Source organism: Battus philenor, unplaced genomic scaffold, assembly GCF_028537555.1.
Source record: "Battus philenor isolate CCGP_79_NKW_IND1 unplaced genomic scaffold, ilBatPhil1.0.hap1 SCAF_30, whole genome shotgun sequence".
NCBI classification, from domain to species: Eukaryota; Metazoa; Arthropoda; class Insecta; order Lepidoptera; family Papilionidae; genus Battus; species Battus philenor.
The window spans coordinates 422,718-449,033 of NW_027181694.1; the positions used below are offsets into that span (position 1 = coordinate 422,718).

Consider the following 26,316-nt stretch of genomic DNA (forward strand, 5'->3'; position numbering starts at 1 on the left):
CAAGACCCACTTTGGGTCACTGAGCCAGCGGAGTAAGTATATATAACAGGTAGTTAAATAATTATATATACAATAATAAATATAAACATTAAACTTACTTGGGTCGCAGTAGCATAAATAAAAAAACAGAGAAAGGAGTATTTAAAGGAATCAGGCGTTACCTTGCGGAAGTCCATCCTAAGTAAGAAAAGGACCAATATTTAGCCACTTCCGCAAATGCAGTGGTAGTCGTGCAACAAAGTGCACCGCCCGCCAGCCGGCTGAAAACAATGAGAATTACACAACTGCTACTGTTAAATCACTCAACACGTGTTTCACCCCTCCACGGTGCATCTTCAGGAGTTATGTTATACCGATTAGTGAAGAAGTAATATATTAAACCAGGTCTTTTTGGCCTAGCTGTCACTTCTCGTGCTAGAGCAATAGCTTCTACAGTTCTTGGAGTATAAAAGAGAAAGTTGTATATATATAAACTATGATGAAATAAAAACGATACCAAAAATGATATATATATCACGATTTTACTTGATTTTTATTAGGTAAACTGCATCAGGTCATAACAGCCTAGTTCGCAAGAAACTTGTGAACAGTGGTGATCCTATATAATTAATGCACAAATTGTTAATTATATACGTTTGTGTCTCGGGAATCGAATCGGCAATCTATGATCGAAATTTGCTTTTTTTTGATCAAAAAGTAAGTTGAAATTCTCATTTAAAACTATAGAGCATTAGGAAGGTAGGTAATTTATTTCTATGTTGGTAGAACTGTCTATAATATTAGCCAAGCGTCTATTTGTCAAAAGGTTTAACCCTTTTCTTGATAATGTAATTGTAGAGATACATAAGAATTTAAAAATAGTGGTATCAATTTTGAACGCAAAGTAATCATTTGTATGTGAATGTTTAGGTAATTTATTAATTTTCGAACGCTTGTTCAGTTTGTTTTCTGTTGGCATCCTTGGGTATTAAAAGTCAAGTGGTATGAATATTAAGGTAATATTTAAAAAAAATCTGCCATGTTAAGGGTTAATTATCTCAGAGTTAGTCGTTCAACTACCACATATCTTGATTTGGCTCCAACTTCTGACTGTTCATACTCAATAGGCCAATGCTGGGAGGCAATTTTGACACGATTGAGGAGACAAAAACAGAATCAAAGATTTTGAAGGTTTTTCCGGAAAAAGACAGTTCAGACTTTTGTCGACGACTAGAAGAAGCGTTGAAGAAAGTACGATTTATCCGACGGTGATTAAATTTGGATGAATAAATAAATAATTTACATTTTATAACTATACTTTTAAGTATATAAAAAATCAAAATTATTAATTGACGTAAACAAAAATCCTTAACTCTATCTTATACAATTACTCGTCTAAAATTATTATCTGTATTTAATAAGTTATAATTTAAATAACCCTTAAGAGTATTCAAAGGAAGAAAAAAAAACAACGGCATACTAGAAAACAAATCTGTGCCTCGAAAATTAAAAAAAAAAACAACCTGCTCTATGGAACCCGCTTAACGGCCGCCATGTTTCTCTAACGCATAGTCTTGTCAGTTTCACTCCCACTCGATTACGGTGACCGTGAGTTTTAAAAATCTCCGGACAGTCCTCACATACATGTGTATATATATATATATATATATATATATATAAAGAGAGAGAGAGAAGGAAAGACTTTCGAAAAGACAATATTTTTTAATATAAATATGACAATGGCAATATGAAAGAAAAAAAACAATTATATTTTACAAATTAAATATTTTTTTATTAAATTACGCATTTACGAGCACTTTCGAATAGTCGATTATTTTAACACTACCTGTGCCCGCGGCTTCGTCCGCGTACAATTTAAAAGAATATTGTTTATTTAGTTTTCTTCCTTTAAGACTGTCTTAAATATAAGTACTCTTAAGTTATTGCTTATCAGTTCAGCTACTTGACAATATAAGTCACGTCATAATCGCTCCATCTATTTCAGAGATAAACCAGAATAAGCAAACAGAAGGACATATGGTTAAATAAAATGTATGTTTGGTATACGTTGTATATATATTTATATGTAGTAAAAAGCGGATATTTTTATATAACAGACACTACCATTTTATTTATATAGATATTGTGGACCCTTTGGAAATGTCCTGCGCATTGTTTCCTAGAAACTCCTTAATCTATGTCAGCATCTCAATCTCATCTCAATCTGGAGCTCAAATCCAGATGAGTTCATCTTGTGAAATAAAAGCAGACTTATGACTTCTGAACAAAGACCTGGAATTTAACATTACGTCATTTAAAACCAAAAAATATTTGTCCATTTAAAAACGTCTAATATGGTCACCGTACATAGTACGTGTCGAAGGCGGCATTACCAATGGTGACCACACGGGCGCATCACTAGACATCTGTAGCACGATTTTACCACCCCCCTACCCCCTCCCCCTTACTCCAAATTATAGTACTCACCCGCTTAGGTAGTCATATATATATTACATTGGAAATATATTTCTAAAACACATATGTTGTGTATTTAAAACGTATTCTATGTTAAAAAGAAACATACAGGTTGATATGTTATAGATGCAATGTTTATAGCTCCATTTGTTGCCGACCTATAGTAAAAATTCGTATTACTATATATTAAAATCAATTATTGTTCAATATACTTCACAGTGATCTCTTTATACAGGACGATTAGAAATAGGTGTATAATGCTTCGTATATATTTATAATTTCATTCACAGTTTCTAATCTTACGTAATTATTAAAATTTATATACCGACACACAATCCATCACGGAGAAGCATTAAAAGTGCGCCATCTTGAATAAAAAAACACCCGCGAAATGATTAAACTTGACAATGGCGGTTTCCGGATGACGTAACCGATGCGCGCGGGACGGCGCTATACGAGTGAAAGGGACGGCGCACATGAATGGGCCTTGTTTTTTTTTTTCTTTCGCACCGGATTACCGCGCCGAGGACACACTGTGGTTTCGGTCACTTGAGTTTAAATACGATAAGATTCAAAATAGTTAAAACGTGATAAAGATTATCATTACCTTTTTTTTTTGTATAAACATTATTTAGAGTACTTTATAAAATTTTCGATATAAACTAATACGGTGATGGACAATTATTTGGATTTCTTTTCCTTATCATCTAAAATTATTGCTATATTTTCAAAAATGGTGATTTAACTTTATAATTATTTGCTGAAGCTATTTTATAAGGAATATTATGAAAGTGGCGTGTCAGACTGCTTCTCCGGTGGAAGTTCCATAATGACTAGACCAGTGATTCCCAAAGTGGTGTATATCGACCCTTAGGGGTCTACGTCAGCGAAAAAAACTTTGGGGGTCCATGAAATGAAAATGGGGGTCCACGATAGTGGATCTCAACACACACACTGATAGTACCTATTTACTTACATCATACTATCTTATAACATCAAAACATTTACATTATTTATAAAAGTACCTATGAAGTAAAAAAAATATTATAAATGTTTATAAAATTGTGTAAGTTGTAGGATGTTGGTATTCGCTTTGTGGTCGCAATACATTTTCATAATATAACATTTGTTTTTACTTTAAGTTTTTAACACTAAACTTCACTACAGTTAGAAATTTACAGGAAATCAATATCAGGTAAGTAGGGGGTCTACCCAACACGGAAAAACATGGCAAGGGGTCTACGACACAAAAAAGGTTGGGGAACTCTGGACTAGACTGATAGAAACCCACTGTATAATATCCTGGTGGAACACATGATTTCCAATGTTTGGCGTCTTTTATTAAGACATTTACATTGTACTTATTAACATATATATTTATCGATGATTTTGAATCTTCCAAATTGTTGATACGACATAATTAAAATTGTTTTTGATTCTTATATTTATATTGTAGATATAACAATTCTTTGGTTATATTTTTGTGGACTCATATATGTTTTTTTACATCTTTAATTTTAACAAAGACATTATAATGTATATTGAATTAGCGAAATCCAAACACCGATCGCAATTAACTAACCGGCGTCTTAAGTATTGTTAGGAGTGCTGTCATATACGTGTGCATATATCTAACTTCAATACAGGTTTTGTACTTTTGTCATATAATTTCAATAAATATGATTTTTATAAAAAAAAGATTGTCACCTGAAATATTTTAAATTTCGAACGACGTCTTGAACTAGCAAGAAGCTTGACTACCCCTGGCATATACTTGTTATCTATATAAACATTTTTAATGAATATATGTGTTTAGATATAATCTAGCATATAGTACTCGACGATAAATATTGCAAAAGGTATAAATATATGTGTGTGTATATATATATGCAATATATCATGGAGTGTAGTGTTTGTTATTGAGTGTGAGGTATTAAGGATATCACCTGATAGTAAATAAATTACAGTACCCGGCCATAAATATTGCACATCGACATTTCGAAAGAGACAATCGGGTAATTTCGTCTTTGTAGAGCACTATCTCTGTCCCACACTACCTATGTGACGTTTTGTCAGTCGTATTTTGTGCATAACGCTCTACAAACCCGAAATTAGCCGAATGTCTCTCTCCAAAGATCGATGTGCAATATTTATCGCCGGGTTCTATAGTTATGGGAGACACTGTGTATGGATATATTAGGTAAACATATTTAAATTTATACTATTTTATATGACTTTATAAACTACATATTTTATTTTACTGTAAGTATGAAAAAAAAATTGAATAAAGAACTTTTGCATTAGATTATCGATTAAATATTTCGTAACAGAATGCATACAGATATCTATGCGGGAACCGGTAAGAGAAAACCGGTAAGTTTATGTTTCGTAATCGGAATGCTACGGGACGGGCCCTAAGAGACCGTTGGAGATTTGAATTTGGAACGGGACCTCATAGATTTTCGTAATTCGAATATGTACATTGCCCGCCGACGCTTTCACATCTTGTTTTTAAAATATAAATACGTGTGAAGATGAACTTGTTTAATATTTTCGTATATAAAAATTTAAGTGTTACAATACAAATACACTTTTATATGTTACAATTTCTACTATCCCTCTTGGAAATATTACGATACAAAATCTTAAATATTTAATGTAATCAGGCGTTATTTTACAGAAGTCCATCCTAAGTAAGAAAAGGAGCAATATTTAGCCACTTCCGCACATGCAGTGGTAGTCGTGCAACAAAGTGCGCCGCCCGCCGGCCCGCTGATAAATGCGCATGCGGCAAACAATGCGAATTACACAACTGCCACTGTTAAATCACTCAACACGTGTTTCATTCCTCCACGGGGCATCTTCAGGAGTTATGTTGCACCGATTAGTGCCAAACGCAAATTGACTCCACTCTTCGGCCTAAGTGGCTAAGGAAGTGGCTAAATATTGGTCCTTTTCTTACTTAGATACAAAATCTTACCTCCCCGTATGGACCTCTGCCTCTTAATCCTCAGAGTCGCTCAAAGAGGTAGAAAGATCTATGCTCGGTAGATTTAACTCAAGAAATAGTATAAGAATGTGACCGATATATCCCAGCAGTGGGAACTTGTTGTGGGAGTACACAGACCAAATAATACATAGGAGAAATAGCAGAGTGAGTGTTGAACGCCAACTATAAGGTAGCACATGGAAAAAAATTAAAGGAATGAAAGAATTTGTGAAGAATAAATTACATTGAGAAGGAATAATGATAAGAATCTTTATATAAATTAAAAAAAAATAGTCTCTGAGTACCTTAGAGGAAGTACGAAAGGACCCCAAAAGAGGGAAGGCTTTAAAATAAACCATAAGTTAGGCGATAAAATTTCCTATTAGAAATCTATGGCTTTTGTCCAAAAGTATCCCACGGCTGTTATAATGGTGTAAATATCTTCTCTATTTACTTCAATGTTAGCATTTATTAAAACGGGTATTTTAATTTAAAAAGATTATCACATTACGAAAATATCTACACTAACATATAAATGATTTACAAAAAAAAAAACAAATTGTTAATTATGAACGCATCCGCGTGACGTTCGATCAAAAAAAAACAACAAAACAATTGACGTTTATAAAGGCGCCACACACACGCGGCGGTTCAATAAAGCGTGTCGCAAACGCGACGGTTAAAATAACGTCGGAGATTTTACTATCAAAGTCACTTACACTTTCTATATACATTTCGCAGCCACCGTTACGTTCTGTTGAACAGATCTGTGATGGTCCGTCGCTTTACGCTCCGTTTGTTACGTGATTTAATTCACGTTACGGTTGTAAACGTAATTTACGTTTTGATACGTAACGTACTTTTTTTAACTGATTATCACTGTCTACGTCAGAGTTCCCCAAACTTTTTTGTGTCGTAGACCCCTTGCCATGTTTTTCCGTGTTGGGTAGACCCCCTACTTACCTGATATTGATTTCCTGTAAATTTCCAACCGTAGTGAAGTTTAGTGTTAAAAACTTAAAGTAAAAACACATGTTAATTTATACATTTATTAATTGAATTTAAATTAAAACTACACAAAATAAAATTTTGTATCTGTTATGTAAAATATACGTAACATTAAATGAACTATAAATGAAATAACATAAGCAATAAGTCAATATTTATAGTGAGAAGGATGAACCTGATGCTTTAATAATAAATTATCAACATTTGGCGTCAATTTTGTAAGGGTTAAACTTAAATCTCATAGGTACTTTTATAAATAATGTAAATGTTTTGATATTGATTTAAGTAAATAGGTACTATCAGTGTATGTGTTGAGATCCACTATCGTGGACCCCATTTTCATTTCCTGGACCCCCTAATTTTTTTTCGCTAACGTAGACCCCTTGCAGGTTGTCATAGACCCCTAGGGGTCAATAAGACCACTTTGGGAATCATTGGTCTACGTGATGGTATTAATATGTAAGTTGATTTATTATTAATTAATGATTATTACAACCAATCATTCTGTATATTACGATATTTATAAATATTAAGAAAGATTTTAATTTCCTTAACGGCTCCGTATTACAATACTAATTTGGTACGTACCATAAATCGTATATATTAATGGTATATATCGATTGCTTCGTATAATAGACTTTAAAATTTCATCCGGCGGTGGATTAAAATCGTTTACAATAGAGATGGGGCAATTCGAAAACCGGTTTCTGGTACGCACGTACCATCTTCGGCAGCGATTGTATAAGATCGTGGAGAATCATGATTTAACATTGACCGGAAGCGAGTTAGATATAATGTTAACTGTATCGAATCAATTATTTACCACAATTTGGTATAATTGTAATATTTTTATATACTTTGAAATATTTATAAATCGCTTGTGTACGAATGTAAGAAATTAACTAAGAAACGCCCACAGTTGGACAACTTCAAGGTTTTAAAACACATTCTGATCTGGTTGAACTTAAATTCGCGCCAAAAAAATATTTATTATCTGTATTCCACTAATCACGCGTCACAGACTAATAGCATCCGCGTGCCACAGACAATAAATTTTTGTTTATCTGTGAAACAATAGAAATCGATTTTATATACCGGAGGGTTGTTCGCACCTGCCATATGCGAATCTAATTCAAATGATTCTAAGCTCTATGTGTATGTACAAAAAGGGACATTTTAGAACGTATTTAGTTGTCCAAGTGTATCGATCCACTGGACTACATTGTTCCCTTGTATTTCTATTCGAAATTCAAATTGTTTTTGCAGATTCGTGCATTTAAAACAACTACTGTTGAATATCGGTTGCCATATCATCGTTCCGAGGTGATGGATAGGTAACTTATTATAATCTATTTAAATAAAAATTGTAAATGGTTTAAGTACTAAATTTTTGTCTATTTATTCCGGCTATGGCTAGACCAGAGTTCCCCAAACTTTTTTGTTAAGTTAAGTTTTTAAGTAAAAACACATGTTAATTTATACATTTATTAGGTTTTTACAAGTTCAAAATGTATTGCGACCACAAAGCGAATACCAACATCCTACAACTTACACAATTTTATAAACATATATAATAAATCTTTTACTTCATTATATATTTTTTTTTACTTCATAGGTACTTTTATAAATAATGTAAATGTTTTGATATTATAAGATAGTAAATCTATTATAAGATAGTAAATAGGTACTATCAGTGTATGTGTTGAGATCCACTATCGTGGACCCCCATTTTCATTTCATGGACCCCCAAATTTTTTTTCGCTGACGTAGACCCCTTGCTGGTTGTCATAGACCCCTAGGGGTTTATATAGACCACTTTGGGAATCACTGGGCTAAACTGATGACGGGACTTTTTCTGGAAGGTAGGTAGCTGATGTAATAAGAAAAGCCCAAAAAAAAATAAGTAAATATTTTCAGACAGGGTTTAAAAGCGACGATACAAAAGTGCGTGAGATTTAAAAATGTTCCGAAATATAATTTGAAATAATTTTCATATCGCCATTGTTGAATATTGAATGAAGGATTGTAATTTTGAAAATCATACACGAATGAATGAAAGGCGAATGATTGCGGTCACGATTTACACGAAATGTTGTTATACAATAAATATAATAATTATGGTCAAAGAAAAGCTTGCAAGATGTCGGATGTTGGTATGGCAACATTTACCTTTATTCAGACGATAATGATGCCATTATCGACTCAATTGTGTTATTTAACTTAAACATATATTATTTTTACTGTGTTATATATAAATACTTTTTATATTCTTAACAATGACACAGGTTTTAAATGTATATATGTATTTGCGTGTATAGTAATGTATATATTTGTATGTATGTACACCCTTAACTGCCATCATGTCTCTCATCTCCATCCAAAGGCTGTCTATTAGAGATATCCTCTTGTACCAAATGAACAGTTTCTTTTTTTCTCCTTTATTCATTGTGTATGGTGTGCAAAAAAAAAATTAATAGTAATTTTTTTAACACATTTCTCAAAGTTTGACCATCAACTCTGATGAAAAGCGAAGATATGGTCGAAGGTCGCAGGCTTGTTCACTTTGACCCTGAAGAGATGTGGGATATAATTCCACCACCAAAAACTTATCAATGTAAGTTGTAGTGGACAGACTTCCTCGTTCTATGGATGAACAAGGATAGTGGAATGAGGTGATGAAGTCAAGTTTCTCGCCACTAATCTAAAACTAATTTATTATCACCAGTCGACCAGCACGTTTTACCGAGACCTTCGAGCTGGTGAAGAAGCTAATACCAAGTGGTAGCAGTATTAATAGATGACCAGGTTGGTTAAAACAGAGTAAGCACCTGATAAAAGTAGTATAGATGTAAATATGCAATTGACAGACGTTTAGTAAATGACATTACAATATCACACCAATACCTCGCTTTATGTCGTTTCGTTTTGAGTTTTTTTCGAAGTTGCGTCGCTGCTTAATTAGTACTAATTTTCACTGCGCGTCGTTAGATTTTCGAGGTTGCGTTGTTTTGGGTTCGAGACTAATATTTTTAAGATTTTTTTTTTAAAGATGGCAACACTTGTTTCTAATTGCGCCATGCCATCAAAACTCGGGGATTCCCTTTCTAACTAAAAATCAACGCAATTTTAATACAGTTTTATTTTCACTTTGTTTTGCTAATTTTAAGAGTTCAGTTTCAATTACGTGGTGTGTTGTGCATTTTTTTTAAAAGAGTATAATAAATTTATATAAATTTTTACGTGTTGTTTCTGGTTACAAAAAAGGTAAATATTATTCCAATTCATTTATTAGCAGAGTTATAATATTCTTGTTTCTTAAATGTTTACTTTGTTCAATTTTCTTTTTAAAAAGTAGTATTTTCGTAACCCTGGAACCTATCTTCGATCTTTACATGGTTTGCTATAGAAAATCTTAATTCACTTTGCGGCGTTTCAATTTGCGTCGTGTTTTTTTGGAACGTAACCATGACGCAAAGTGAGGTATTGGTGTGTGTATATATAACAGGTTGTCAAATATCTCCCTTCCGCTTTTTCGCTCTTTATTCAATGCTTTATAAAAAGTGTTACAGTGATCGGATTTAGTTCAAATATGCGCCGTTTTGTTCGATAATCTGTTTCCATCTAGACGGCAACTTCATAATACCTCCCTCGTAGAAGCCCCCCTCCTTATTTGCGAAGAACTCGGACAGCCACTTTTCACAAACCTCTTTTGAGTTCAACTTTACACCACCAAGGGCGTTCGCCATGGACAGGAACAGATGGTAATCACTTGGCGCTATGTCCGGGCTATATGGTGGATGTGATAAAACCTCCCATCCGAGCTCCCGTAGCTTCGGACGAGTCATCAACGAAGTGTGTGGTCTGGCGTTGTCCTGGTGGAACACTACACCCTTCCTGTTGGCCAATTCTGGACGCTTCTGGTCGATCGCCTGCTTCAAGCGGTCCAGTTGTTCGCAGTAGATGGTAGAATTAAGCGTCTGGCCATATGGGAGCAGCTCATAGTGGATGATTCCCTTCCAATCCCACCAAACACACAGCAAAACCTTCCTGGCCGTCAATCCCGGCTTGGCCACTGTTTGAGACGATTCACCGGCCTTCGACCACGACCGTTTTCGCTTGATATTGTCGTATGTGATCCATTTTTCGTCGCCAGTCACCATCCGCTTCAAGAATGGGTCGAGTTCGTTCCGTTTCAGCAGCATATCGCAGGCGTTGATTCGGTCCAGAAGGTTTTTTTGCGTCAAATCATGCGGCACCCAAACATCAAGCTTTTTTTTGTATCCAGTCTTCTGCAGATGGTTTAAAATGGTTTGGTGACTAACTCCCATCTCCTGGGCGATGTCACGAGATGCCACATGCCGGTCTAACTCGATGTAGTCCATGATTTGATCGGTATTTGTCGTCACAGGTCTTCCGCCGGCTGGCTTATCCATGGTGTCGTTTTCGCCGGCTCTGAATCGTCGAAACCATTCCTCCGCGGTTCGAAGTGATAGAGTACCATCCCCCAAAACACCATTAATCTCACGAAACGTTTCTCTAGCGGATTTGCCTTTAACGAAGGAAAACTTTAAAATAGCGCGAATTTCGGCGTTAGTGAACTCCATGTTTACACGTCTATAACTGTTGAACGCAATATCCAAACTAATCATGCATAGCGTCGTTTTGTAGGTTATGTCAAGACCTTTCCAATTATGTATAGTATTGCCAGATACGAGCTCTGTAGCGCTTTGTACATAGCCGCGAAATTCAAAAGACAAAAAGGCGGAAGGGAGATATTTGACAACCTATTATATATATATATATACAGTAATACCCCGCTTTACGCGTGGGATACGTTCTAAAAAAAAAATCGCGTTAACTGAAATTCGCGTATAACGAGGTTTATGATTAAACATAGTCAAAAATTATTACAAAAAAATACAAATCATTTTAATCAATCACTTGAATTCTAGGAACACTTTATGCAATACATACTCTTATTTTTTACGTAAAAATACATCCATTGTCTTTTGGGTAACGTCTTGTTTGCGTTCTTGTAAAATACGTTCATAACACCCAACACTGTTTTTAATTGTTTGACAGATGGTCAAGACACCATAGAGAAGTTGATGACTACATTATATTTATACGCACTCTTTCGCGTAATTCGAGGCATTTGAGCGCGAAATTTGCAATTCGCGTTATAGTGAAACCGCGTATAACGGGGTCGCGTAAAGCGGGGTATTACTGTATATATATATTGTTGACTCGTGCCATGTGCGGGTATAGCTCTCTACCCCAAAAAACGGTTCGTCACAACCCGCTAGCCGCCCCCAAAGCAATTAAGTCCGCAGTGGGGTCGAAGCACATCTGTTGGGTTTGTTGAACTCACTACTTATCGATCCAACGGGTCGATAGGGGTTGGATAAAGCTTCGCAAAGCTACACTTGAAAATAAGTGTCGTCAAAATGTTTGCTATTTTGTAACTACATTAATGGTAGTAGTACCATATCTAGATTAAAATGTTTATTATAACTTCATTCTATTTCAAATCTATCATCACTATATAGATTCACACAAATAGGGCATGGACTTCCACGTAGAAATTACCAAGATCACCAGTCTTCTGTTCGACCTCCTGCGTCTAATAAGCTTCATGCTGTTTCAAATCTATCATCACTATATTGGTACACACAAATAGGACATGGATTTCCACCTAGATATCGACAAAACCATTAGTCTTTTGCTCGACTTTATCTAATGGAGAACCTACCATCTGCGCTCCTATCTGATGTACCTTTCTGCCTCAACAGCCTTCAGTTTAGCTTAATAACCTATTTTAATCATCAGGAATACACTTCGCTTTAATTCCAAGGTCAAAATGAAGAGGATCGAAGAAGGCAGCATCTTTCCAACATGGATAACCATAAATATCGCCTCATATTCCTAGGATTCTCCAAAAAAGTCAGATTAAAATAGAAGAGAATAAAATTCGGAAGTAAGTCAAAAAGTGGCCAGAAAGATCCAAAAGTAGTCAAGAATAAGAATATAGATTTATTTAATAAGAAAACATAATAAAATCGAATATTTGAGTCTAGGCTGTGATAATAAAGCAAACTTTGGTCTAATAACGAATATTAAGTAAGGTAGGTGATGAACGAAAGACGATTTCAATGTGAATAAAGATATAATGGTGAAGAATGATAGGAGAAAGTGAAATAAAAGAATTAAATTGAAAAAATTTACCCGAAGTGTAAAATGTGGCAAATGGTCTAGGGTTGAAGAGAGAAGGAAGGTGATGAACGGGTGACGATTTAAATTTGAAGAAAGAGATTGACTGGTTCACAAGGAGTCTTTTTATCTACAAATCAGATGGTCACCCTACTTTAACACAAAGTATACTTTCGCATAGTCCAAACTTCGCTTCCAAATCGCTGAAGAAATCACTGTCCAAATAACTTACCGAATAGTCACTTTGCATCACTGATCGTAGATCTTAATGTTATAACTCGAAAAACAACACTGAACTGTCGACATGGGGAGTACAACTATTTATACTACGGATAAGATTCTAGTAAATTCGAGATAGTGATCGGTTAGAATTTCCGAGAAACGTACACAAAAATATATAAATAACTTCAAGGTCACGTGTTCTTGATCCTAGGGTTCCGTATTTATAGCTTAGAGCAGTGATTCCCAAAGTGGTCTATATCGATCCCTAGGGGTATATCTATGACAACCTGCAAGGGGTCTACGTCAAAGAAAAAATTTGGGGTTTCATGTAATGAAAATGGGGGTCCACGATAGTGGATCTCAACACATACACTGATAGTACCTATTTACTTCCATCATACTATGTTATAATATCAAAACATTTACATTATTTATAAAAGTACCTATGAAGTAAAAAAAATATTATTTATGTTTATAAAATTGTGTAAGTTGTAGGATGTTGGTATTCGCTTTGTGGTCGCAATACATTTTGAACTTGTAAAAACCTGAGAGTCGCAGTCTCAGAGCTTCGCCACCTTGCACTGACTTGTTCAATTCGTCACTCTATAAATACGAATGTGGGACAAATACGTTTATTAAAATTTATTTTGAGTAGTTTTAATTTAAATTCAATTAATAAATGTATAGATTAACATGTGTTTTTATTTTAAGTTTTTAACACTAAACTTCACTACAGTTAGAAATTTACAGACAATCAATATCAGGTAAGTAGGGGGTCTACCCAACACGGAAAAACATGGCAAGGGGTCTACGACACAAAAAAGTTTGGGGAACTCGTGATTTGTAACTATATATAAATATAATTGTAAATATTGGGTCCGATAAGAAAAGTCAGTGTAAATTATTTAAATTGGATTCGAATCGACGATCCTATCGAAGTCCTACCGCCTTGACTGCCGTTGGCACAACGTAACATATGCAACGACAATCGCCGTTGAATACGTTGGCCTCACGTTAACGGAATTTCACGGTAAGTGCCTCCACCTCCTAACGAACTCGTATCTGTTATATTTATACAGGATGATTGTTTATATATATAAATACATTTAAAAAACTTTCAAGTTAAACGGTTTTTTGATACCCATATTGTCGTGGTTGTGGAAAAATATGTAATCCGCCATATTGGAACGGCGTCCATCTTGAATTTTAAATTTTGACATAATCATCGTGTTTTACTAGTGTAGCCCATTCATTTGATACCCATATTGAGGGGGTTAAGGAAAAATATGTAATCCGCCATTTTGTATCGGCTGCCATCTTAAATTTATAATGTTATTGATTTTATTATATTGTATTGTCGTCTAAATTAAATGTGTGTACCAAATTTCAGATCAATCTGACAACGGGAAGGTGCTTAAATTTCAATTTCTAATTTTGACCCAAATAAACAAATTCCGTACGGGTCGAACTAAATAAAACCCTTTAATAAAGGCTATAAATGTGAATATATATCTCATTTACAAACACCTATATTAAATCATCAAATTAAAATATTTTACATTCTATTTTTAATTTTAATTTTTTTATACAGTACGATAGTTAAAAGCCTATAAAGGTTGAACAGGTGTAAATATGTTATGTCTTACATATATATATATATGAGTTAATTTTATAATATATCGGTGACCACAGACAATAGAAGCGTGCGATACGGGCGTATTGTTACTCCCGTACCATAGACCACAGCGGTATAAACTATGATTCTATTTTTAAATATATTTTAGACAATAATCTTTTGTATGTAATTCAATAGTTTTATATCATAATTTCATATATATGTAAGTAAGTAAAAATCAAGTAGACAGGTCTGAAGATTCGATTTGGGATATAATGATGTCAGGAGGCTTTTATGGCTCCAAGGAACGGGAGCGTCTGATTAATTCTGAAATATTTATGGTTTAAATCAGTGGTTCCCAAAATGGTCTATATCGACCCCTAGAGGTCTACGTGAAAATGGGGGTCCACGATAGTGGATCTCAACACACACACTGATAGTACCTATTTACTTACATCATACTATCTTATAATATCAAAACATTAACATTATTTATTTATAATGTTACGTATATTTTACATAACAGATACAAAATTTTATTTTGAGTAGTTTTAATTTAAATTCAATTAATAAATGTATGAATAAACATGTGTTTTTACTTTAAGTTTTTAACACTAAACTTCACTACAGTTAGAAATTTACAGGAAATCGATATCAGGTAAGTAGGGGGTCTACCCAACACGGAAAAACATGGCAAGGGGTCTACGACACAAAAAAGTTTGGGAAACTCTGGTTTAAACCTTCTACCTTATATCCAGGTAAAGATTCTACCTGGGATCGCTCTGGTTGTTCAAGAAAGGAAACGCTTCCACCATATATATTAGGGAGAACAGAAAGTAATGTCGCTTTTTAAATTCACACGACATCTTTAACAAGTTTTTATTTCTAATCAACAATATATTCACCTTCGTTAACAACCTTTTGCCGTCTAGTATACAAATCAATGCCGGAGCGGTAACAAATCAATTGGTTTTACTGTAAAATTTGGACAGAAAAAACATTACTTTTCCGTTTGGAAGTGTTTGCGGAAGGCATATGTCCACTAGTGGACTTCATTTCGCTGAAATGATATATTAGTGGGACATGAAAGTAATGTCGCTTTAAGTTAAATTCACACGACATATTTAACACGTTTTTATTTCTAGTCAACAATATATTCACCTTCGTTATCAACCTTTTGCCGTCTAGTATACAAATCAATGCCGGAGCGGTAACAAATCAATCGGTTTTTCTGTATGTCGACAGAAACGACATTACTTTCCGTTCCACCTAATAATTCAAACTCTGCATTAGTTATATAAGATTGCTGCTCATGTCTCCAGAAGATGGGCATCAGCATATCCTGCGACCATCACTCTGTCTTCCAAACTCTACCCATGGAATATCCCAAAGATATCTTCGAAGGTGACCTATATTTTGCAACGTGCAACTACCAACTGACATAAAACACTAGATGTTAATATTAAAAAAAAAAACTTGTGTATAGATTTACTCTTCGTAATGTAGACCATGCGCCTTATCACTTGACCCAGTTTATACGTGTACATATGACATTTAAATACGTGCGTAATAATTGATAATATCTCATACTGAATGAATATACCAAAACATACGTATGTATTTACGAATTTATATCTTATAACTATATGCTTAGAGTTCAATATAGTTTGTTTAGATGTAACATGATAAATACATGTAATCCATTCATAAATTCTTGTCTTGAAACGTCTTTGACAAAGGGAACCTACAGTACCCGGCGATAAATATGGCACGTCGCCTTTTGGAAAGAGACAATCGGCTAATTTCGACTTCGTAGAGCGTTATCTCTGTCACACACTACCTATGTGTCGTTTTGTCAATCGTTGTATTTCGTGCGACAGAGATAACGAAATTAGCCGATTGTCTCTTTCCAAAGGTCGATGTGCAATATTTATCGACGGGTTCTGTACTTATACAGGTGATTGGTGATATGCTAAAAGATTCAACGTGAATGTAGCTCATTTGTAGTCTAAAAGTAGCACAATATGTTAATATAGCATAAATTAAATAGCGTGTTAAAATTAGCTTTTTAAATAGCATCGTTATAACTCTCATGTGGTCTTTAATGAAATATATTCATATGTAATTTTTTTTTCTAGACTTTCGCTGACCATATGGAGTTATCAGATTTCGAAGGTCGAAGTGGTTGCAGAAGTCTTCTACGTCTCACTTTTAACCTTCTATCAGCAGGCGTGAATTCACGCCCGAAAAACATTTTTGATTTTTTTTAACAAACAATAAAGTCTATATTTCTTACTGGAATATGATTTTAAATAATCATTGTTATAGTAAAAATCTTATAGAATCTATTTATAATAGTAGATTAATTTTTAATCTGTTACAATCATAAGTGACAGATGTCAAAATTCGCGCATTCGATGACGTAATAACCACGAACATAAGACATTTTTTTCTGCAAAAGCGTTACGGTAGCGAATCTCGAAGGCTTCCGGAAAAGCATCAGCTCGGACCTGGTCCTAAATCGCTTCAACTGACACACCAGTATCCAGGCTCAAGGTCCCCCAAGGATATCAGGAGACTAAAGAAACTAATCAACATATGAGATATGATGTGATATATGATGATATGCTGATTGGCAAGTTGTAGCATTTAACAAGTTATATAGTCCACGCTGAAGCCTTAAAATACACGGCCCAGCCTCAAAGACATTGCCGTGTAACAAAATTAAAAAAAAAATTAAAAAAATTCTTTCACAGATCATCGTTCATCATGCTAGTGGGGGGAGGAGGCGTTCTAGACCGTCATCAGTTGTACGAGAGGTGATGATAGGAATGAAGGTGGAGTATGCTTGGAGTACCTCTGCATGATGAGGTATTCCGCAGAAAAATCTAATTCTAGATTCTCCAAGAATTGGTACCAAAGTAGCAGGAGTCGGAGCGCATAGCTAGTGCAAATTTATATATGTATAATTAATAATATACGCATTAGAAAAGGTTATCAACACACCAAGGCCGTTCTAATCATAGTGACAGGTGACGCATTCGAATTTTAAATATTATTTTCCGCTTAAAACACTGGCCAGAGATGTCTGCACTTTTGATGTCATGGCGTGACGTTTAAGTGTTACCAGTTCAACAAACAAGTTTTGGTATAAAACCAATTCTAAACAATTGAAAAAAACGAGGTTATTTTAGCTTAGATTAGAATATATATATATCTATATATATATATATATATATATATATATATATATATATACACGAACAAAATAAACACATCATCAACCCCCTATAAGTGTAATTTTGTAAAATCCGTTCTTAGTTGACCTATACTCGACAAATGGAATATTCGTACTAAATTTCAAGTCTCTAAATCTTATAGTGTCAGAGATATAGTGATGAGTTGATTAATAAACATATATACAACTGCTACAAAATATTTCAAAAATAGAACGCAGTTAAAAGTTTTCGAAACAAAATAAATGTAAATAAACATGAAACGGATTATATGTTCTGGATTTATTTTGAATTAAGAACGAAAATTTCTGTGAACACACGAAGGTAAGGTATGCCACATATAGCTGATATCTTCAGGTTCAGGAAACCACAGATCTGTAAGATGTCCCAAGTTGGGTAACCATATCAAGGTCGTTGGAAAAAATTTCATTCCTGGGTCTTTTATTAGTCCAACAGTGGGCGTCCTTCCATTATAATGACAAATGTAAATAATTTACATATAAACAATACCTATAAAACGACAACAGATAAAAAAAAAACTATTATTAACTTTATATTTGTTTAGAAATAAACTTAAAGTTGAACGACGCCTTCATATTGTAATTCAATATAGTTTCTATCGAACTGCCTTCACATTCTTCTTACATATATGTCGTTATAAAACCTTACATAACGGTTCAAGTTCAAATGTTGCAACGTCAGGTAAATTTAAAAACGAACGAGATTCGAATCTGGCAATGAGGTCATTGAACCCGAAGAAACTCGCAGTACTTCATTTACCAAGTGTCATTGGCATATTATCATGATAGTACTAATGTAATTTTAAAGACCGAATTTGGGCTTAATTATACCTATAGTATATAGTCTGGCAACATTGAACATAATTAACACTACATTAAAAACACTTTCTCTTGATCACGTCAAAGAAAAATCAAATATGTTTTTAATTACGTTGCCATTAATACAGACAAAATACAATAATTAAATCTATTGATATATTGTCGTTTTAAAAATAACAAGTCCAATAAAAGTTTAAGGCAAAGACGTTAAAAACCATCGTGCCACGGATGTCAAATTAACCACAGACTAAGAAAACAAAAAAAAAACAATTTGAATTCATGCAATCACATAACCGTCGACGCCGCATGGCGGACTCATATAACCATTTGAATATTTTATCATTATTGCAACGTTCTTATCAGAAATAACCGTTAGACTAAACCTTATCTGGTTAAATTTAACCGCAGGTTAAATTTAACTCACAAGTTACAAGTTTATACACACCAACCATTAAAGATATTTGCAAAATCTTCTCATATATATATATAAAAAAACACTAATTTATATCTCAATTATTTAATAACTATACTGTATATACTTATTTATAGACTAAAATTATAATTTACATATATACATTTCGAAATAATATAAGATATATCGATAGTTACATATTTAACATATGTTATATATACTTTGATAAGGTATAAAGTAACATAAGCTATGTAAATATGTATGTGTTAACATATATCTAAGGCTTTATGAATTGTATGCAATTGTTTATAATTAGAAATATAAACATATATGTTAAAAATTGTTCGGTTATTCAAAAGAATCAAAAGTCGACAGTTATTTAAAACATATATACAAGCGTGTATATAACTGTTTTAAATCAATTAAATGTGTGATGAATAAAATAGATATGTAAATCTGCTACGCAATTTTTAGTTTCAGTTTAACAACCATAATGTATTATTATGATATCAACTCACCCAGAGCATTGGCAGTTGTTTTCACAGTTCTTACTGCTTTCTCCCCACATTTTCACAAGTTCGTGCACAAGATTTGTTATTTTAATTCACGAAATAGATCACAAGTCCATTATAATATGAATATTTGTGAACAGCTGACGGGGCCGAATCCACAACCGTACTCCGTCGCGGTCGGATGCCGACTGACTGCGGAGCCGTTAGTCCCGTCTTCCCTAAACGGTTTGCGCGCCACCCCTGTGTCATTGGGTGGTAAGTTTTTACATTTCCTACCAATTTGGTAGTTTTACCGGAACATGTATCTACTATTTATCAATTCTTCATTTATTTTTTATTCATATATATAGTATAAGACCACCAGTATTTGATTTTGAAGTAAACTTCAGGTCAAACTTTATAATAAGATCAATTTAAGTCATGTATTGAATTAAAAAATATACAAGATACGAATCTACATGTTAATTAAGGTATGATAATGTATATAGATTTGTATAATGATATTTTGTATTTATATGTATATATGTGTATTTAATCAAAATATGTCATTTAAGTATGTTTTTATATATAATTAAAAAATATACAAGATAAGTCGACACAGAGGACACACTACAGAGGTTTATATTAGATTCAAAAATATGTCATATATATGCAAAGATACACATATATATGTATATATAGCAACATATAAGGGAATTAAGTGAGTATACGTTGCTTTGATAATATGGTTAACATTTACAATAGGTAGTTTATATAATTATGTCAGAAAGAAATTAAGAATTGCAAAATATCTTATGTTACGTAATCTCTATTACATATTGACATTTTCAATTATAGAACGTTGATTCGAAATTTAAAATTCCCTATGAAATGCTATTTTTGGTACAAGTGCACCGACAATATACAAACATTCAAGAGTAATAATTTGTTTTTTTTTTGACGGTCTTCTACACCTTTGATTATACGCAAGTCAATTAATTATTATAATTGATTAATAAAACATAAGTTTTAAGCATCAGAATGATCATCAAAAATATAAAATAGATAAAAAATTTGGACGTTCTGGCGTGATATTTTATTATGAAATATATTAACATTTTTTATCGGATATTGAACTGCATATGCCACACGCACACCTAGGCAAGTTCTAGAATGGAATCCTCATGGAAAGCGAAGACGTGGCCGCCCAAAGCAAACCTGGCGGACGATCACTGCAGAAGTGAAGGCAGTTGGAATGACGTGGACTGAAGTAAAGCGAGGTTCAAGACCACTCGGGATGGCGACGTACTGATGACTTCTCTGCCCCAGCTTGAGGACATAGGAATAAATGATTAATAATATATAGAATTAAATGATATTGAGATTTAATAAATACATTTAAAAAACTTTTAAGTTAAACGGTTTTTTGATACCCAAATTTTGGTGGTTGTGGAAAAAATATGTACCTAGTCCGCCATATTGGAATGGCGTCCATCTTAAATTTTGAATTTTGACAAAATCATCGTGTTTTACTAGTGTAGCCCTTTCATTTGATATCCATATTGAGGGGGTTAAGGAAAAATATGTAATCCGCCATTTTGTATCGGCGGCCATCTTAGATTTATAATGTTATTGATTTTATTATATTGTATTGTCATCTAAATTAAATGTGTGTACCAAATTTCGGATCAATCTGACAACGGGAAGGTGCTTAAATTTCAATTTCTAATTTTGACCCAAATAAATTCCGTACGGGTCGAACTAAATAAAACCGTTTAAAAACTGTCGTATTTATTGAAAATATTATATTTAAATTATATTTGTATTGACGATGTAAAATTCAATAACTTCGTAATAAATCTATTCTACTATGTCTTAATTCAAGTAGAATTGGAAATATTTAAGTAAAATCATTTAAACTTTTGGTAGTTTTTATCCAGATATCCTGGCAACTAAACACGCGCCGGCTCAGACCAACTCCCCTGACCCTACCATCTAAATAGATCGACCGTCATAACAAAAACCGAACCAATTTGAACCTTATTCAACAGTCAATAAAATATTAATTTAATTAATGCTATTAAAAAGGAATGTCATACAAAAATCATATGGGAAACAAATCCTGTTTCAACACACACGTTACATATAAACGCAAATGAAAATCAAACTTATATTTAAGCTATAAGGTTTAAATTCAACTAACATTGTCAATAAAGCCGGTATTCCACGCACACGTTGACATATTCGATTCAAACTTAAATCATATGGTCATTTGATGCCTACAAACGATTTGTAACTTTAATACCAGAACATAGAGTTTAAATTAGAATGTGCAGTTATAAATGTAACTGAAGAATCTTGCAATATGACTGAGAAAGTCGAGATAAAATTGCCAGTAAGAAATGATTCTTATTGTGAATGATTTAAGGTTGATATTTGAATGGCGACGCGTGTGGAATATGAAAGAAAGATCTTTTAGACATTATTCCTGAGAACTCAACTAATAATGCGTTTGTCCGTTTGGAATGTGTTTCTGGTGCCGACAATTATGACCTTCATCGTTTCGGCAAGTGCTTAGGTATGCATTCACAACTTCCGCAGTATTCACCGTTTTTGGATATTCCATTGTGTTTCCACTTCAATGTTAATCTCTCTATTTACATTTCCCGGAATGTCTGTACTGTCTAAACTGTTTTATAACTAACAAATTACTTATGTTTACATATAATTTCATATTTACCAAATTGAATAAACATAATTTCAAAAATCACTGTTCTAAATTAGCCTCTCTTACTTAATTACCCTTCTCTTTATCGTCCTTTACGGATATAATTTTCCATTACCCGTTCTTAGCTGATATCTACTAAGTTATAGAAATATTCCTACATATATATCATATATCTAATCTTTATAACTTCAGAGATATCGTGATGAGTATATACTCATATAATATATGTTGTTTCAGACCATATATATCCACTGTATGTCATACTTCCCGAAAAGATATCTATAATTAATTATTTATGATATATATAATTAATTATTATACCATAATCATGTTAGTAAGACGTTGTAATCATATATAATTAACAAACAAAGTTTGAATTATATAACATGTTTTGGGATACGAATTCGCGACTTATAATGGCAAGTTTCATTTCTCTACCACTAGACTACAATAGAGTTTATAGTATGTTATTAAGAATTTTAAATATTTATGTACAGTTTAATTATTTCAACTCACTCAACAGTTGCTATTTTAAATGAAATCTAATATCAAAATAAAACTATTGAATGATATAATAAGATTTATTTTATAATATACTTTTAATTTTATTTACTAGAATGGACCACCAGCCTGTAGACACGGCGTGGGAAAGCGTCCCACTAGGGGGACTGATGTAGTTACATTGGGAAGTCGATGCAGCGCAGGAACAGACATCATGGCTGGCCTCGAAGAAGCATATTCTATGACATCCATCGAATGAAATGAGAGAAATAAGATATTTTATATTTAACCCTTTGGGGCACGCTGATATTAAAAATGTCCATCCTTTTTGATGCGTAATAAGGCATGGTGGAACATTTCTCTACCCACCTGGAAATACACCTATCCCCCGATTTACACGGTAGATACGTACCTGAGAAAAACGTGTAAATCGAAAATTTAAAATTTTCAAGTCAAAACCGTGTAAATCGAAAAACTCGCAAAAAACGCATAATTTTGCTATTTAACAGTTGTGATTTTTTTCAATAATTTTAAGTGTACACAGTAATAAAAATAAAATGCATTGACAAGTTAAAATATTTAATATATTACGGAAAAACTGTTTTTTTTAATTTAATTACAATATACATTAATCAGAAGAACAAAAAGTAAATTACTCTCATTCTATTTTTCGGAATCGAAGGTTCGAATTCACTTTTATCACTCGATGACGAAATATTTGAGGCGATGTATAGAATGTAAACAGATGCAATAAGAACGAAAGCTGAAGAAAGGAAGAAGGTGCCGGATTTTGAGAGGTATGAAAGAAGATATATAGATCTATACTGAAGAACTTAGTGTAGTGACTTTTTTGCCCATTTCAGGGTCCCAAAAGTGAAATAAAACGTCCCACGATACGCATTGTATATATCTATATATTCGATTGTATCAGGTCAATTTCATTGCGCCAAAGCAATTGTATGACATTATTTTTGCACCGCCTATTATAAAAAAATATGTCGACAAAATTTTCAGAAGATTTACTTGATTTAAGGTAAGTAATATGTCTTATTTATAAATCGGCTTATGAAAATATGAAAAAAAAGGTAAAAGCATCCATATTTGCAACAGACGCGTTTAAATATTCTCCATTGTTTATTTTAATTATATAATGCGAATACTCGGTAAAGGTATTGGTTTAAGTAATAAAAGTCAGTTCGTGGAACTCCATAAAAGCCTCCTTTTTTTGTTCGGCAAGACAATTCAATAGTCGCATAGAACAATAGAGATATATACGTTTTACGATTAGCAACCCATTTACAATTTATTATAACAGTTACTTAAATTAGGTTGCAAACTAAATTTTTTACAAAATTTCTTTGCGATTTCTTGCTTTTGTACGAGGTACGTGAATATTTTTTTGACATATATATATTTAAAGTTAGAATTAATATCTTAAATTAGTGTAATTGACATTTTTTAAGTAAATCCGAGTGACGGAAGGATTTTTACGTATTGTTGATGATGTACCAATTAGTTTTCTGCAATATTTTAGTTATGTCTGTCACCTCTCTTCTTTCTCTAACTGCTTGTAAATGTTTACCTTCTCTATTATCTTCTGGCAGTCCATACGCTCGGGACAGTGACCAGGTGCTGATGTACCACAGGGTCACAGGTGCATAAGGAACTTTTCTTGAGTTTTAAACCTATGTACAACACAAACACTAAGAGAAACCCCATGTCTAGTATGTGGTCGATAAATACATCACCAAAGTGGAATTTCACCATCAGATGCATGATCTTTAGCTCCTGGAGGAAGAACACATTAGTTTATAGGAGTGTGCATTACCCGGCGATAAATATTGCACATCGACTTTTAGAAAGAGACAATCGGGTAATTTCGTCTTCGTATAGCGCTATCTCTGTTCCATATTACTTATGTGACGTTTTGACAGTCGCTGTATATTTGCGACAGATATATACGGTCTGTAGCGCTTGGGCAGCGACTTGAAATAAAATAATGTACCAACTGATATATAATTGAGTAAAACTTACAAATTGTATTGTTAATATGTATAAATTTTAGCTGTATTTATCCATAAGAGAAAATTGTGTAAGAAGAATTATGAAACGCTGTCGTGCCTCGCAGCTGGGAGAAGAAAGATCCGTATCAAATAGCGGCAACCCTCTTCCAACTGTCTGCGTTTAGTTTAAACGAAAAATAAATATTGTAAAAAAAAAACACTAGCGATACAAATTAGAATTAATAAAAAAGAAAGACATATTATAATGTACATATCAAACATTATTAAATTTCATTTAAAACAGCTTGCCGCCTACTTGCAGGCAACACAAGACTAGAACGTGGCGATAAATATTGCACATCGACCTTTGGAAAGAGACAACGCTCTACGAAGCCGAAATTAGCCAATTGTCTCCAAAGGTCGATGTGCAATAATAATTGACGGGTACTGTATATGTTATAAGGGGTGGCATATGAATAGTAGGGCTATGGTATGGTATATAAAAGCCTTAAAATCACTGAAATAAACCTCCGATCCTCTCACAACTCTGATATCGCTTCAGCTAAGATGTCTTCAGAGGAACTCACTCATTCCTCTGAAAAAGAAGTAAATGCATCATCACGCAACGCATCTAAGATAAATTTCTTTTAAATTTATCTGCTAGCGTATTTGTAATCCTCTTACCCTGATCCAGAAGCTGTCGCCAGAAATTCTAACATCGTTACAGAGCAGTAATTCCCAAAGTGGTCTATATCGACCCCTAGGTCCCTATGACAACCTGCAAGGGGTCTACGTCAGCGAAAAAAAATTTGGGGGTCCATGAAATGAAAATGGGGGTCCACGATAGTGGATCTCAACACATACACTGATAGTACCTATTTACTTACATCATACCATCTTATAATATGAAAACATTTACATTATTTATAAAAGTACCTATGAAGTAAAAAAAATATTATGTATGTTTATAAAATTGTGTAAGTTGTAGGATGTTGGTATTCGCTTTGTGGTCGCAATACATTTTTATCTTGTTAAAACCTGAGAGTATTTCTATAAATACGAATGTGGGACAAATACGTTTATTCGTTTCCTGAATCTTGAAAAGGAAAGTGCTAAAAAAAATATTTTAAAAAATATAAACAGATAGTATATCACACAAATGTATAAATTAACATGTGTTTTTACTTTAAGTTTTTATCACTAAACTTCACTACAGTTAGAAATTTACAGGAAATCAATATCAGGTAAGTAGGGGGTCTACCCAACACGGAAAAACATGGCAAGGGGTCTACGACACAAAAAAGTTTGGGGAACTCTGTTGAAGAACATTACTGTATATTATAAAGAAAAATTTAAACTAGTATCTCAATTTCTAATTGAACCTATGTTTGGTGTATATATGTAACAGTGGTTTAAAACTTGCATTTAACTATCATAGACTTCCACTTGGTTTCAGTTGAAGTTGTTGTCAGCCCTGGTGCTTTTACAGCATCAGAACTGAGTTCAAGGAGCGAAAGGGTCTGTCAACTTACAAATATAACAAACCTGGAGTAGTGAATCGCTCTACACGAGTAGAGCTGTGTAGTGTTGATGTTGTGTATGCTTGGG

The 26,316-nt window shown here is 33.5% G+C and overlaps 1 protein-coding gene across 1 annotated transcript in view; it reads right to left on the bottom strand.

Annotated features, from left to right (window-relative positions):
• Nucleotides 1-19,672, bottom strand: part of LOC137927351 (M-phase inducer phosphatase 1-B-like) — a 57,149-nt gene extending 37,477 nt beyond the window's left edge. Inside the window, exon 1 of the mRNA XM_068771145.1 lies at nt 19,504-19,672. Within this exon, the coding sequence (XP_068627246.1) occupies nt 19,504-19,553 (50 nt within the window). The 5' untranslated portion in view covers nt 19,554-19,672. The remainder of the gene's footprint in view (nt 1-19,503) is intronic.
• Nucleotides 19,673-26,316: the final 6,644 nt, after the last annotated feature.